At 62.4% G+C, this 14,873-nt stretch overlaps 4 protein-coding genes across 4 annotated transcripts; 2 read left to right on the top strand and 2 right to left on the bottom strand.

The window, feature by feature from the left end:
* Positions 1–204: 204 nt before the first annotated feature.
* Positions 205–4,437, top strand: WDR46 (WD repeat domain 46). Its single transcript, XM_065654720.1, has 15 exons — positions 205–576; positions 662–742; positions 1,121–1,233; positions 1,328–1,415; positions 1,486–1,547; positions 1,630–1,734; positions 1,965–2,115; positions 2,529–2,664; positions 2,742–2,841; positions 2,948–3,101; positions 3,256–3,400; positions 3,488–3,582; positions 3,902–3,997; positions 4,106–4,207; positions 4,289–4,437. Exons 1-15 carry the CDS (start codon positions 205–207, stop codon positions 4,400–4,402), a joined length of 1,914 nt encoding a protein of 637 aa, XP_065510792.1. The 3' UTR covers positions 4,403–4,437.
* Positions 4,438–4,742: 305 nt separating this feature from the next.
* Positions 4,743–6,770, bottom strand: B3GALT4 (beta-1,3-galactosyltransferase 4). Its single transcript, XM_065654814.1, has one exon. The coding sequence runs from the start codon at positions 6,755–6,757 to the stop codon at positions 5,678–5,680; it is 1,080 nt and encodes a 359-aa protein (XP_065510886.1). The 5' UTR covers positions 6,758–6,770; the 3' UTR covers positions 4,743–5,677.
* Positions 6,771–7,334: 564 nt separating this feature from the next.
* PFDN6 (prefoldin subunit 6) lies at positions 7,335–8,842 on the top strand. Its single transcript, XM_065654843.1, has 5 exons — positions 7,335–7,406; positions 7,811–7,880; positions 8,210–8,280; positions 8,366–8,490; positions 8,564–8,842. Exons 2-5 carry the CDS (start codon positions 7,817–7,819, stop codon positions 8,670–8,672), a joined length of 369 nt encoding a protein of 122 aa, XP_065510915.1. The 5' UTR covers positions 7,335–7,406; positions 7,811–7,816; the 3' UTR covers positions 8,673–8,842.
* A 1,222-nt stretch (positions 8,843–10,064) lies between these two features.
* On the bottom strand, positions 10,065–14,690 carry LOC136000763 (zinc finger protein 696-like). The gene is made up of 3 exons (XM_065654719.1): positions 14,559–14,690; positions 13,566–14,120; positions 10,065–10,621 (listed from the first exon to the last, which is right to left on the bottom strand). The coding sequence occupies exons 1-3, from the start codon at positions 14,688–14,690 to the stop codon at positions 10,073–10,075; spliced, it is 1,236 nt and encodes a 411-aa protein (XP_065510791.1). The 3' UTR covers positions 10,065–10,072.
* Between the last annotated feature and the right edge of the window lie 183 nt (positions 14,691–14,873).

Here is a 14,873-nt window from a genome sequence, read left to right as displayed (position 1 = left end):
TGAGGCTTTGCACAGGGACGGGGTTTGGGACAAGGATGGGGCCTCTCACGAGGACTTTGCACAAGGGTGCGTTCTTGCACAAGGATGAGCCCTCGTGCAAGGGGCTTTGGGGTGCGCTGGGCAGGGCGCGTGGCCGCCGTGTGCAAGCCACGCCCCCGCTCATGCAAGCCGCGCCCCCTTGCTCACGTGCTGCCCGCAGCAAAGATGGCGGTGCCGGTTCCCACCCCTGCCTGCCCTCAACAAACATGGCCGCTCTCACCGCCCCTCCACGCCGCCCTCAACCGACATGGCGGCACCGCTTTCCCCAACGCCTCCCCTGCCAAACACCAATATGGCGCCGCCGGCCTCGCCCTTCCGCCGCGCCGCCGCGTTCTGATTGGCAGCGACGTCGCCCTCGCCGCTCTCCCATTGGCTACAGCGCCGGAAGAGGCGGGCGGGCGCCACACGTGGCGGCGGATGGCGGCGGCAGCGAGCGGCGGCCGGTCCCGCTCCGTCCCCCGGCGGCTCCGGGCCGGGCCGGGCCCCGCGGCCGCCGAGCGGGGCCGGGAGCGGGGGGAGGCGGGCGGCGTGTCCGGGGTGAGCGGGGCGGCGGGAGGGGGGCGGTCGCGGTTCCGGGGGTCCCGGGGTCCCGGTTCCCGGTCCCAGCTCCGTGTCGCCGCAGCGCAAGGACCCGTTTCCCGGCCCCGCTCCCCTGGCCCGGCCCCGAGTGAAGCGGTTCCTGCGGGGGGCGAAGGAGAAAGCGGTGAGGGGGGAACGGGGGGTCCTGGGTGGGGAGGGACACAACAGGGTCCTGGGGGGTGGGGGGGCCAGGGGGGGACTTGGGGGGCTGGAGATGGGGGGAAACATTGGGGGAGTCTTGGCAGGATTTGGGGGGCTGGGGAGGAGATTGGGGGGCGATGGGGGCACTTGGGGGGGGAAGAAATTGGAGGGATGGGGGGGAGAAATTAGGGTGTTTTGAGGGGATTGAGGGGGCAGAGATTGGGGTCCCCTGGGAAAGGAGCAGCTGGGGGGGGACACAGAGATTGGGGGGATTTGGGGGGTCCAGAGGGGCCTGGGGGGGATGGGAGATACTGGGGGGCCCTGGGGGTGGCGGGGTCCCCGCTCACCCCGTGTCCCCCAGCCCAGGGCCGCCCGCCCGCGGCTGCGCCGGCAGCTGAAGCTCTGGGAGCAGCGGGAGGAGGCGGCGGCCGAGGGGGCGGCGAGAGCCGAGCTGCTGCTGCCACAGGAGCCGGGGTGGGTCAGCGTGTCACCCCCGTGTCACCCCCGTGTCACCCCCGAGTCACCCCCGTGTCACCCCCGTGTCACCCCCATGTTCTCTCACCCCCAGGTTTCTGGAAGCTGACCCCGGTGAGGACACCTGCACCGTCACCCAAAGGGACATCGCCGAGGCCGTGGACATCGCCAGCGCTGCCAAGGTGACACCTGGGGACACTTTGGGGGCGGGGGTGACACCGATTTGGGGCATCTCACCCCGTTTTTCTACAGCACTTTGAGCTGAAACTAGAGCAGTTCGGGCCATACCGGGTGGATTACACGCGTGATGGGCGGTGAGTGGGGCCGGGCCGGGGTGTCCCCCCCCGTGTCACTTCCCTGTCACCCTGTGTCACCCGCTGTCCCCGCTGTCCCCAGGCACCTGCTGCTGGGCGGCCGGAGGGGACACGTGGCCGCCCTGGAGTGGGGGACGAAGCGGCTGATGTGCGAGATCAACGTCATGGAGAGCGTGGCCGATGTGGCGTGAGTGACACGGGGACATGGGGGGAACACATCGGGAGGACACGGGGGGACATGGAGACACGTGCATGACACGGGGAGCTGGGGACGTGGGGGACACGGGGAGCTGGGGACACATCGGGGAGCTGGGGACATGTTGGGGATACAGGGAACAGGGGACATATCCCCACCCTCCCCGTGTCCCCACGTGTCCCCCCACGTCCCCAGGTGTCCCCATGTCCCGTGTCCCGCAGGTGGCTGCACACCGAATCTCTCGTTGCCGTTGCCCAGCGCCGCTGGCTCCACGTCTACGACAACCAGGGGCTGGAGCTCAACTGCCTCAAGCGCTTCCCTGGGGTCCTGCGCCTGCAGTTCCTGCCCTTCCACCTGCTCCTGGCCACTGCCGTAGGTCCCGGACACCTGGGTCCCCTGTGTGGGGGTCACCTGGCTTGGTGGGGGGGGTCCGGAGTGTCCCCTGCCTTTGATTTGCACAGAAAAATGCAGATTTTGGGCAATATCTGCCCTTCCACCTCCTCTCCCTGGACACCTGGGTCCTCCTCCGGATGCCTGGGTCCCCTGTGGGGTGGGGGAGGGGGGCACCCAGCTTGTGCGGGGGTTGCCGAGTGTCCCCCGCGTTTGATTTGTGCAGAAAAAGGCAGATTTGGGGTAATATCTGTTATTCTGCTGCCTCTTGGCTGCCCCTCTGGTCCCTCCCTGAACGCCTGGGTTCCCCCCAGACGCCGGGGTCCCCCATGTAGCAGCAAGGAGGGGTCATTGCCCTTCCGGGGGGGTTCCAAAATTGCAGGTTTTTTTGGCAGAACGCGACGGGTTTTCTGCAATATCTGGACATTTCGGTGGGGCAGGAGGTGGCCGCACTCGCCACCCGCGGCGGCCGCCTGAGCGTGATGGCGCAGAACCCAGCAAACGCCATCGTGCACCTGGGCCACAGCAACGGTAAAAACTCCCCAAAATACCCCAAATCCGTGTCCCCGCGACCTTGGCCTTGCCTTGAACCATGTTGTTGTCCCCAGGGACGGTGACACTCTGGTGTCCCTCGGTGCCGGAGCCGCTGGTGCGGCTGTTGTGTCACCGCGGGGCCGTGCGGGCGCTCGCCATCGACCCCACCGGCACGTGAGCAAAACTCCCATTTTTTGTTTTTTTGTTTTTTTTTTTTTTTCACTTTTCTGGGGCTTTTTTTGGGTGTCACCGCCGTCCCTATGTCCCCCACCCCGCACAGGTACATGGCGTCGGCGGGGACGGACAGACAGCTGCGTGTGTGGGACGTGCGGACGTGGCGGGCGCTGGCGGAGCTGGTGCTGCCGCTGGGCGCCGGGCACCTGCATTTCAGCCAGCGGGGGCTGCTGGCGGCCGCCTGCGGGGACCAGATCACGGTAACACCCCCCCGGGGCCTCCCCAACCCCAAAATTGCCGTTTTTCCCCCCCAAAAAGGGGTATGAGGGGGTGGGGAAGGAGCAGCCCCCGCAAACCCCAATTCCTCCCCCAAACCCCACTTCCCCATTCCCCAAACTCACTGTTTCCCCCCAGGTGTTCCGGGGGGTGGGGGAGGGCCCCCCCCGGCCCTTCCTGTGTCACCGCCCCCCCTGCCCCCCCCACGCCCTGCGCTTCTGCCCCCTGGAGGACGTGCTGGGGGTGGGGCACGGCGGGGGGTTCAGCAGCCTCCTGGTGCCAGGTGAGTGGGGACCCCCCCGAACCCTGAACCCCCACCCCAAAAAAACCCCCAAAAAACCAAAACTCCCTTTTTTTTCCCCATTTTCAGGGGCGGGGGAGGCGAATTTCGATGCGCTGGAGCTGAATCCGTATCGGAGCCGCCGGCAGCGCCAGGAGTGGGAGGTGAAGGCGCTGCTGGAAAAGGTAAATGGGGGAGGGCACCCCAAAAATGGGGGGGGGGCTGAGTCTGGGGTTGAGTCCCCAAAGGGATGGGACCTCCCAAAAGGATGGTGAGGGGGGGCAGAGTGTGGGGACCCCCCACACCAAAGCGTTGGTGACCGCCCCCCCCAAAACTGCTGGGGGGGGCCCACAATCTTGAGGGGGTCCCGAAGTGCTGCTGACCCCCTAGATCATTCCTGACCCCCCAAATCAGATGCTGGCCCCCCCCAAAATGACTCCTGACCCCCCCAAATTGGTCCTGACCCCCCCAAACCACTGCTGACCCCCAATTTCTCCCCCCTAGATCCCGGCCGAGCTCCTGACCCTCGACCCCTCCCAGTTGGGCCACGTGGACAAAACCAGTTTGGAGCAGAAGCGGGAGGAGCGAATCCAGCGCCTGGTACTGGGAGACACCTCCCCAAATCTGGGGGTGTCCGACCCCCCCAAGCCCCCCTGATCCCGCCCAGATCCACCCAAACCGCCCCTGACCCCCCTGGGGCTTCCCCAGGGCTTTGACCCCCAGGCCAAGGTCAAGTTCAAGCCGCGCCGCAGGGTCAAGGGCAGCGACCCCCAGCGCCGCAAGCGCCAGGTGGCCCATGAGCAGCTGCGGGTGAGTGCGGGGACCCCCCTGAACCCCAACATGCAGCTTTTTGGGGGGGTCCCCACCTTATTTTGTGTGTCCCCCCCCCAGGCCGCCATCCGGCAGAAGGTGGAGCAGCGTGAGAAAAAGGGGGGGGAGGGGAAGAAAGGGGGGGCCCCCACCCCCCCCAAGAAACGGGGGGCACTCGAGCGCTTCCGGAAATAAATGTGGGGAGGTTCCCCACAATGTCCCCCCCACCACCCACCATGGGGGTCCTCAGTGTGTGTGTCCCCACTTTGGGGTCCTCAGTGCGTCCCCCCCAACTTTGGGGTCCCTGGTGTGTCCTCCTCCAATATGGGGGTCCCCAGTGTGTCAGTGTACCCCCCCCCAACTATGGGGGTCCCTGGGGTCCCCTCCCCACTATAGGGATCCCCAATGGATGTGTCCCCCCCACCATGGGGGTCCCCAACGTGTCCCCCCGACCCTGGGGGTCCCCAGCCCCCCCATTAAAGCCCCTCATGTCCCCATCCTCCCCCAAGCCAAGAGCCACTGCGGTGTCACCAGCCCCGGGGGGTTTATTGCAGCGGGGACAGGGACAGGGACACTGCGGTGGCTGCCAGCGCCATGTGACGTCATTGTCACCATGCAGTGTCCTTGTCCCTGCGGTGCCTTTGTCACCGTCACACCTGGGGATGGTGCGGCGCCGCGCGATGTCCTTGTCCCCGTTGCACCGGGGCTGGGTCTTCATCCCGCTGCCAACGGTGCATCCCAGAGCTGCTGCAGCTGCAACGCGGCATCCCGGGGCTGCTGCAGCTCCTCAAACGTGTGCAACATCTTCATCCTTGTTGCACCGGGGCTGAGTCTCCATCACGCTGCATCCCGGGGCTGCTGCAACATCTTCATCCTTGTTGCACCGGGGCTGAGTCTCCATCACGCTGCATCCCGGGGCTGCTGCAGCTCCTCAAACGTGTGCAACATCTTCATCCTTGTTGCACCGGGGCTGAGTCTCCATCACGCTGCATCCCGGGGCTGCTGCAGCTCCTCAAACATGTGCAACATCTTCATCCTTGTTGCACCGGGGCTGAGTCTCCATCACGCTGCATCCCGGGGCTGCTGCAGCTCCTCAAATTTGTGCAGCTTCGCTGTCCCCATTGCACCAGGGCTGTGTCATTATCACACTGCAACGGTGCATCCCAGCTGGGACTGCTGCAGCTCTTCGAGAATGTGTGCGACGTCCTTGTCCCCGTTGCACCAGGGCTATGTCTTCATCACGCCGCATCCCAGAGCTGCTGCAGCCCCTTAAACACGTGCAACCTCGTGCACCATCCTTGTCCTCGCTGCACTGGGGCTGCTCCTCCCAGATGCTGCATCCTGGCGTGGCTGCAGCTCCTTAAGCCTGTGCAGCATCATGCAACGTCCTTGTCCCCGCTTCACCGGGGCCGCTCCTCCCAGACGCTGCACTCCGGGACTCCCGCAGCCCCTTGCGCTGTCCCCGCTTTGTCACTCCCAGAGCCACTGTGCAGCCGCCAGGGCCCGGCAGCGCAGCAGCCCCAGCGCCCGCTGCACGGCCCCGCATGCCCCCCCGTCCCCGCGCAGCAGCGCCCACACCCCGCGCAGCTCCGGGGGCTGCAGCTGGTGGGCACTGAACAGCAGCTCCCCCAGGCAGCAGCGGTCGGGGGGGAACCGCGTCGCCCCTGCCATGCGCGCCGAGTGCCGCGGGGACACACCGGCCCGCCAGGCGCACAGCCCGACCCACACGTCCTCGGGGGCGACCAGCGGGACGTGTGGGGCGGCCGCCAGCACGGCCAGCACGGCCTCGCGGGACAGCACGTACGCGGTGCCGCTGCAGTACGGGGGGAATGCGGCGCCGGGGTACGCGGTGACCGGGACGTGGTGGCGGGCGCGGGGGTCCCGCTCTGGGCGCACCCACCAGTGCACCCGGCCCAGGTAGAGCCGGCGGGGCCGCGGCCGTGACTGCAGGTGCCTCGTTAGCGCGGGCAGGTTGACGAACACGTCGTCGTCGGCCTTGAGCACGAAGCGGGAGCCGGGGCAGCGTGTGGCCGCCCAGCGCAGCAGCAGCAGCGTCTTGAGGGTCAGGTTGGCGTAGGTGTCACCGAAGGGTCCCTGCAGCAGGTCCCCGTGCCGCCGCCGCTCGGCCACCAGCGCCGCCTGCTCCGCCGGCCCCCCCGGGACCCCCAGCACGAACAGGGTGCGGGCGCTGAGCCCCCCCGGGCGGGGGTCGCCCCCCCACGTGTCCCGCACCGCCTGGCGCTGGGCGGCGTGGGAGGGGGCGCTGGGGACCAGGACCAGGAGGAACGGGGCGGGGGCGCCGCAGGGCGGGGGGGGCGGGAGGAGCCGAGGGGGCACGGAGGCGTCGGCAAGAATCCCAGTGTCTGCAAGTGCTGCAGCGTGTGCGAAGTCTGCACCGTCCACAAGGTTCGCGTTGTTTGCAAATATCGCGCCGTTTGCAACTATCGCATTGTCTGCAAACGCTGTGTTTGCAAAGCCTGCAGCATTCGCACCATTCACAAACCCCGCGTTTGCAAACCCCGCACGGTTTGCACCGTCCGCAAACGCCATTTTTGCAAACCCCGCCCCGTTTGCACCCCCTGCCGGGTCCCCCCCGTCCCCCCCCCGCTCCTCCCAGGCCGCCAGCGCCGCCGCCAGCAGCTCCTCGCCCCCCCCGGCCCCCCCCAGCCCCAGCCCCAGCAGCGCCAGCGCCAGCACCGCCCCCCGCCCCGCCCAGCGCCCCGCCCCCCGCCAGCGCCGGCGCCGCCACATCCTCACCGGGGGGTGTCCCCTCCCCGTGTCCCCCCCCCGCCAAGGGGACACCGCGGGGACACCCGGAGGTGCGAAGTCCAAACGCGGCGGAGCGGAGGGGCGGTAGGACCGCGCGTGCGCGCCGCTCCGGGGGGCGGGGCCAAGGGAGCGAGTGGGGCGGGGAGACGGATAGGGGCGTGGTCTCGGCGGAGGGGAGTGGGGATTGGTCGAGGGGGCGCGGGGGTGTGGTGTTGGTTTGGGGGCGTGGCTTGAATCCCGAAGGGGGCGCGGCGATAGCGGGGCGGGACAAAGGGCGTGGTCTTGGCGCAGAGAGGGCGGGGCGACGGGCTGGGCGTGGGAGGGGACCGGGGTGCGCAGGCGCGGGGCGGAAGGGGCGGAGCCGCTGCGCGTCACGTGGGCGGCTGGGGGCGGAGCCAGAGCCGGTTCCGGCGGGAGGAGAACGGAGAAGGTCCGGGGGGGTCTGGGGGGTCCTGGGGACGTCTGGGGGGCCCTGGATGGTCTGGGGGGTCCGGGAGGGATCTGGGGGGGGCCTGGATGGTCTGGGGGGTCCGGGAGGGATCTGGGGGGGGGGCTGGATGGTCTGGGGGGCCCTGGGGGCGCTTTATGGCGACGGAGGGTGTCTGGGGGGACCTTATAGGGTTTGGGGTTCTGGGGGGGCACTTGAGGGGGTCTGGAGGGGTTTATGGGGGTGTGGGGGGTGGAGGGGGCTCTGGGGGGTTCCCCGGGGGGTTCTCTGGGGTTTGGGGGTGTCTGGGGGGTGTCTGCGGGGTTTGGGGGGCTCTGTGGGGAGCAGGGGATCCCCATGGGGCTCCTGGGGTTTTGGGGGGTCCCCCAACCCCCCTGCTCCCCCAGCCCCCCATGGCGGAGCAGATCCAGAAGAAGCTGCAGGGAGAGCTGGAGAAATACCAGCAGCTGCAGAAGGGTACGTGCCCCCCAAAAACCCCCAGGGACCCCACACCCCACGGGCCCCCAACACCCCCTTGCACCCCCAAAACACCCCCTTGCATCCCCCAACCCTCCACACACCCCTAAATCCCGTCCTGCAGCCCAAAAGCCACCCCTGCACCCCCAAAACTCCTCCTGTGCCCCCCCGCACCCCTCTTGCACCCCCAAAACCCCCCCATGGACCCCCTAACCCCCCCCCGCACCCCATAACCCCCCCTTGGACCCCAAATTCCTGCCCCCCATTGCCCCATTCCCCCCCCCGAACCCCCATGTCGGGGTGAACCCCCTTTTCTGTGTCCCCCCCAGACCTGAGCCGCTCGGTGTCCGCACGGCAGAAACTGGAGGCGCAGCTGACGGAAAACACCATCGTCAAGGAGGTGGGTGACCCCACAACCCCCCAAAACCACCCTAAAAACACCCCGCTGACACCCCAAAACCCCCCCGGGGCCCTCCCAAAACCAGGAGCTGGACCTGCTGGACACCACCAACACTATTTTCAAGCTGATGGGGCCGGTTTTGGTGAAGCAAGAGATGGACGAAGCCAAAACCACAGTGGGGAAGCGCCTGGACTATATCACCGGTGAGATGTAGGTGCTGGGGGGGGTTAAATCGGAGGGATTTGGGGGTTTATTCCCACCCTGAACCCCCTTTTTTTGGCAGCAAACGCTACGAGCAGCAGATGCAGGAGCTGGAGCGGCGCTCGGAGCAGCAGCGCGAGACGCTGGGGCGGCTGCAGCAGGAGCTGCAGCGGGCGCAGGGCAAGGCCTGAGCCATTTGGGGGGGCCCCCCGCCCCCCCATGCACCCCCTGCCCCCCCCGGCACCCCAAACCTCCCCCAAATTCCCATTAAACCCCCCAAAACGGCAGAATCGCTGCAACCCCCTCGTAGCGTGTTTATTTTTGCGCCTCAATGTTGTGACCCATAAATGCTTTGACTTCCCTCTGATTTTTTTTATTTGGGGGGGGCACCCCAAAAAGGGGGAGGGGGGGAATCGTGTGACCCCCAAGATTGAGTCTGGGGCGGGGGATTGAACAGGGACACCTCCCCCCCCAATTCTGTGGGGCACAGGGGAAATCCCGGCTCGTGGTGTAGATGTTGGGGGAGGTAAAAAGGGGGGGGGCAGCACCCCAAAACCACCACCCCCCCCCGGATTTTTTTGAGGGGTTTTGGGGTGATAATGGGGGGGGTACACCCCAAAATTACCCCCCCACCCCCCGAATTTTTTTAGGGGCTTTTTGGGGTGGTAATTGTGGTGGGCACGGACGTGCTCCAGCTCCTCACACCCGGCTCAACCCGCACCCCAAAAAACCCCAGATGAAAAAGGGGGAATAATGACAAGCAGAAATAATAATTATTCTAATTTGTGTGTGTGTGTGTGTGTGTCAAACCATTCTACAGTGAAACCAGAGCGAGAACAAGAGTGTCTTGGTGTCACAGATGTGGCTCCAGCTCCTCACACCCAGCTCAACCCCCCATTTTTGGGGGGTCCCTACAGATCCTCCCCCTTCCCACCCCCCAGAACTGCCACCTCCACCCACCGTGACGGGGGGTCCCCCACCCCCGTTTCAGCAGGGCTGTGGGGAAGGCGCAGAGCCCCACGGTGGCGCCGGGGCCCAGCCCGTGGCGGGGGGTGCAGAGCAGACACCTCCATATTTCGGTGCCAGAAAACAAAAAAATAAACCAAAGCACAGAAATACTAAGCGGAAAAGCCTCTTCTTTTGGCTGTTTGTCCCCTCAGCCATAACACCCCACAGAAAAATCGCTTTTTAAAGCAGGAACGATGGCATTGTGATGGGTACCCAATGGGTCTGGCTGCCATTTTGAGGGGATCCCTGTGGCTCCTGCTCCGTCCCACCAACAAAATAAAACAAAACACACGCACAACACAGACAAAAAAGGGGGAATAACGACAAGAACCACCAAGCAGAAATAATCAGTATTCTAATTTTTTTTTTTTGTGTGTGTGTGTGTGTATTAAACCGTTCTACAGCGAAACCGGAGTGAGACCACCTTGGTGGGTGTGGACGTGCTCCAGCTCCTCACACCCAGCGCACCCCCCCACGTTTCTGGGGGGGTCCCTACAGATCCTACCCCACCCCACCCTCCTCCCCGCCCCCCCCGAACGGCCACCTCCACCCACCACGGAGGAGCGTCCCCCCAAATCCCGTTTTAGCAGGGCTGGCGGGGGAAGGCGCAGAGCCCCAAGATGGCGCCCGGGCCCTGCCCCGCGTGCGTCCGCTGGTGCCGCTTGTGGTGCGAGCTGCGGCTGAAGCCCTTCCCGCAGTGCGCGCAGGCGTACGGCCGCTCGCCCGTGTGCACGCGCCGGTGCTGGGTCAGCGTGGACTTGTCGGTGAAGCTCTTGCCGCAGTCGGCGCAGCCGTAGGGCCGCTCGCCGGTGTGGATGCGGCGGTGGCGGATGAGGTTGGAGCTGACGTTGAAGCGCTTGCCGCAGTGCGCGCAGGCGTACGGCTTCTCGCCCGTGTGGATGCGCATGTGCTTCACCAGGTCTGAGTTCTGGCTGAAGCTCTGCCAGCACTCGCCACACGTGTTGGTGCCCGGGAGCCCCGCGGCCGATTTCGGCGCCTTCTCCTTCTGGCGCCAGCGCCGCCCCGGCGGGGGCCCGGCCGGGGAGAAGCTCTTCCCGCAGTCGACGCACTTGAACGGCCTCGGCCCGCGGGGACGCGCGGCCACCGGGACGCTGGGGACGCCAGGCGAGACCTGGAACAGCCGGGGACACGGGGTGAGTCACTTGGTACCTGAAATCGCCATTTCGTCACCAAATAAAGTCTGTGCGAACGAGGGGGCCGAGCCCCGAAATCAGCGTGCAGTCACAAAATAAGGCTGTACGATTAAGGGGGTCGAGACCTGAAATCAGCAATTAGTCACAAAATAAGTCTATAGGATTAAGGGGGTCGAGACCTGAAATCAGCAATTAGTAATAAAATAAGTCAGTTGATACCTAAAATCAGCAATTAGTCATCAAATAAAGTCCATGGGAACGAGGGGATTGAGACCTGAAATCAGCAATTAGTCACAAAATAAGTCAGTTGATACCTAAAATCAGCCATTAGTCACAAAATAAGTCTATACGATTAAGGGGGTCAAGACCTGAAATCAGCATTTAGTCACAAAATAAGTCAGTTGATACCTAAAATCAGCAATTAGTCATCAAATAAAGTCCATGGGAATGAGGGGATTGAGACCTGAAATCAGCAATTAGTCACAAAGTAAGTTGGTCAGTACCTAAAATCAGCAATTAGTCACAAAATAAGTCTATACGATTAAGGGGGTCGATACCTAAAATCAGCGTTTAATCACAAAATAAGTCTATACGATTAAGGAGGTCGATACCTAAAATCAGCAATTAGTCACAAAATAAGTCTATAGGATTAAGGGGGTCGAGACCTGAAATCAGCAATTAGTAATAAAATAAGTCAATTGATACCTAAAATCAGCATTTAGTCATCAAATAAAGTCCATGGGAACGAGGGGATTGAGACCTGAAATCAGCATTTAGTTCACAAAATAAGTCAGTTGATACCTAAAATCAGAAATCAGTAATAAAATAAGTCTACGCGAATAGCAGGGTTGATACCTAAAATCAGCAATTAGTCATAAAATAAGTCGGTCGATAATTAAAATTGGCATTTAGTTGTAAAATAAGTCTACACGAATAAGGGGGTCGAGACCTAAAATCAGCATTTAGTAATAAAATAAGTTGGTTGATACCTAAAATCAGCAATTAGTCATCAAATAAGTCAGTTGATGCCTGAAATCGGCATTTAGCCACCAAATAAGTCTATGCAAATAAGGGGGTTGACACCGAAAATCAGAGATTAGTAATAAAACAAAGTCTATACAAACAAAGGGGTCAAGACCTAACACCAGGAATCAGTAATAAGATAAGATATACAAATAAGGGAGCTGGTACCTAAAATCGGCATTTAGTCATAAAACAAGTTGGTCAATACCTTAAATCAGTGATCAGTCATAAAATAAAGTCTATGAGAATAAGGGGGTCGAGACCTAAAATCAGCAAATAATAGAGTCTATACGAATAAAATATAAAATCAGCATTGAGTAATAAAATAAGTCTATATGAATAAGGGGGTCGGTACCTAAAATCAGCAATTAGTAATAAAATAAAGTCTGTACAAATAAGGGTCGTAGATTTGGGGCATTTACTAAGCTACTAAGAATAAAGTTCAGAGGTGCTGGGCAATTTGTAGGCCTTAAGTCCCAAGAACGGTGTTTTTTGAGATTCGTTAAGACCCAAGAACAGGAAACGAGGCGGCGCCACCAGCGCCAGGGACGGTTCATTGGTTGGGTTTTGGTTACGAGCCGAATAACGGAGGGAAACGACGCACAGGCCGAGGATTTTGTGGAAATGTGGGGAATCTGAACATTCTGCGTGGAAAAAAAGCAGAGTCTGGGATCGCTGGGGGTTCCTGCAGGTGATGGCGCAAAGGGGCACGAGCAGCTCCAAAACCGTCAACGATTTGGGTTTAGAACTCCTAAAACCGTCAAGGATTTGGGTTTAGAACTCACACTTCCAAAACCACAAATTGCTTTGGTTTTAGAATTCTTGCTTCTAAAAACCTTAAATTGCTTTGGTTTTAGAACTCTCATGTCTGAAACCGTAAATCAATTTGGTCTTAGAACCCTTGCCTCCAAAACCGTAAATGATTTGGGTTCAGAACTCCTAAAACTGTCAAGGATTTGGGTTTAGAACTCCTAAAACCGTCAAGGATTTGGGTTTAGAACTCTCACTTCCAAAACCATAAATTGATTTGGCTCCCAGTTCTAGAACCATAAACCACTTTGGCTTTAGAACTCCCGGTTCTAGAACCGTAAACCACTTTGGTTTTAGAACTCCTGGTTCTAGAACCGTAAACCACTTTGGTTTTGGAACTCCCGGTTCTAGAACCGTAAACCACTTTGGTTTTAGAACTCCCAGTTCTAGAACCGTAAAGCACTTTGGTGTTCTAGAACCGTAAGCCACTTTGGTTTTAGAACTCCCGGTTCTAGAACCGTAAACCACTTTAGTTTTAGAACTCCCGGTTCTAGAACCGTAAACCACTTTGGTTTTGGAACTCCCGGTTCTAGAACCGTAAACCACTTTGGTTTTAGCACTCCTGGTTCTAGAACTGTAAACCACTTTGGCTTTAGAACTCCTGGTTCTAGAACCGTAAGCCACTTTGGTTTTAGAACTCCCGGTTCTAGAACCGTAAACCACTTTAGTTTTGGAACTCCCGGTTCTAGAACCGTAAGCCACTTTGGTTTTGGAACTCCCGGTTCTAGAACCGTAAACCACTTTGGCTTTAGAACTCCCAGTTCTAGAACCGTAAACCACTTTGGCTTTAGAACTCCCGGTTCTAGAACCGTAAACCACTTTGGTTTTAGAACTCCTGGTTCTAGAACCGTAAACCACTTTGGTTTTAGAACTCCCGGTTCTAGAACCGTAAACCACTTTGGTTTTAGAACTCCGGGTTCTAGAACTGTAAGCCACTTTGGTTTTGGAACTCCCGCTTCTAAATCGCTCTGGTTTTGGACCTCCTAAAGCTGTAAATCGCTTTGCTTTCCGACCTCCTGAACCCGTAAATCTTTGTTTTTGGCACCGTCTCCTCCAGAGCCGCCCGCGCCCGTTCCCGGGCGCCCCCACCTCCTTCCCGCAGTCGCGGCAGCTCCGCGGGGCCGCGTGCGCACGCCGGTGCCGCAGCAGGTTGGCGCTGCCGCCGCAGCTCTTCCCGCAGTCTCTGCAGGCGAAGGGCCCGTCCCCGGCGTCGCCGGCGTCGCCGCGGTGTCCGCGCCGGTGCGCCGCCAGCGCCGCGCTGTGCGCGAAGCTCGTGCCGCACTCCACGCAGATGTTGGGGTCCTCGCCGGGCGCTGCGCGCTGCCGAACCACCGTGTCCTTGCGCTTGCGGCCCCCGCGGCCCCGGGCGGGGGGCGAGGGGGGGGGCACCGGGGGGGCCGGGACCCCCGGGGGCTTCGGGGAGCGGCCGCGCTCGGGGCAGCGTTTGGGGGACATGGGGACTGGGGGGGCTGGGGGGTCCCGGCGATGGGGGGTCCCGGCGATGGGGGGGGTTCTGGGGGGATCCTGGTGATGGGGTGTCCTGGGGATTGGGGGGGGGCCTTGCAATGGGGGGTCCTGGTAATGGGGGGGGGGCTCTGGTGACTGGGGGTCCCGGTGACGGGGGTGTCGCTGCACCGGCCTCGCCTGTGGGGACAAGCAGAAGAGACAAAGTTGAGCCGTTTTGCCCCAAAAATGCCACGCTGGGAAGCGCCCGCCCCCCCCGAAATGTCGCCTCAGGGGTGCCCAGCACGCCAGGACCCTTGGAACGGCGCCTGGGGGGTGCCCGCCCCCCGGGGCCCCCCGGCCCGAGGACGCAGCCGCCGCTCAGCCCAGGGCTGGATTTTGGGGCAGAAACCCCGAATTCAGCCATTCTCGAGTGGGGAGGGGCGGGGACACCGGCCCCGCGTTGTCCCCCGAGCCCCCCGGGGTCTCCCCCGGGTCTCACCGCCCCCCGTTCCCGTTCCCCCCGGTCTGTCTCACCGCCCCCCCGGCCTCGCTCACCGCCCCCCGCTCCCGCCTCCCCTCGGGCCCCCGTTCCCAGCCCCCCCGTTCCCCCCGGTCTCTCCCACCGCCCCCCGGTACCTGCGGCCCCGCCCGGCGGCTCCTCCCGCCCGGACAATGGAGGCGGCGGCGCCGCTGACCCAGGAAGTTCAACCCCCGGGGGCGGGGGGGAACCGGCCCCGCCTCGGACCCCCGGCCCCCCCGACCCCCCATTCGCATCCCCACCGCCCCCCGACCCCGATCCCCAGGGCACCCCCCGGCTTGACCCCCCATCCGCCACCGCCGCCCGGTCTCGCATCCCCGTTGCGCCACCCGCTCCCGCCCCGGCTTGACCCCCCCATTCCCCTTTGTGCCCCCGCCCCCCTCAGTGGGACCCACAGCAGGATCGTGTGTCCC

Source organism: Caloenas nicobarica, chromosome 35, assembly GCF_036013445.1.
Source record: "Caloenas nicobarica isolate bCalNic1 chromosome 35, bCalNic1.hap1, whole genome shotgun sequence".
Lineage (NCBI taxonomy): Eukaryota > Metazoa > Chordata > Aves > Columbiformes > Columbidae > Caloenas > Caloenas nicobarica.
Note: the sequence above shows the minus strand (reverse complement) of the source record. Positions and strands in the feature narration are given on the sequence as shown.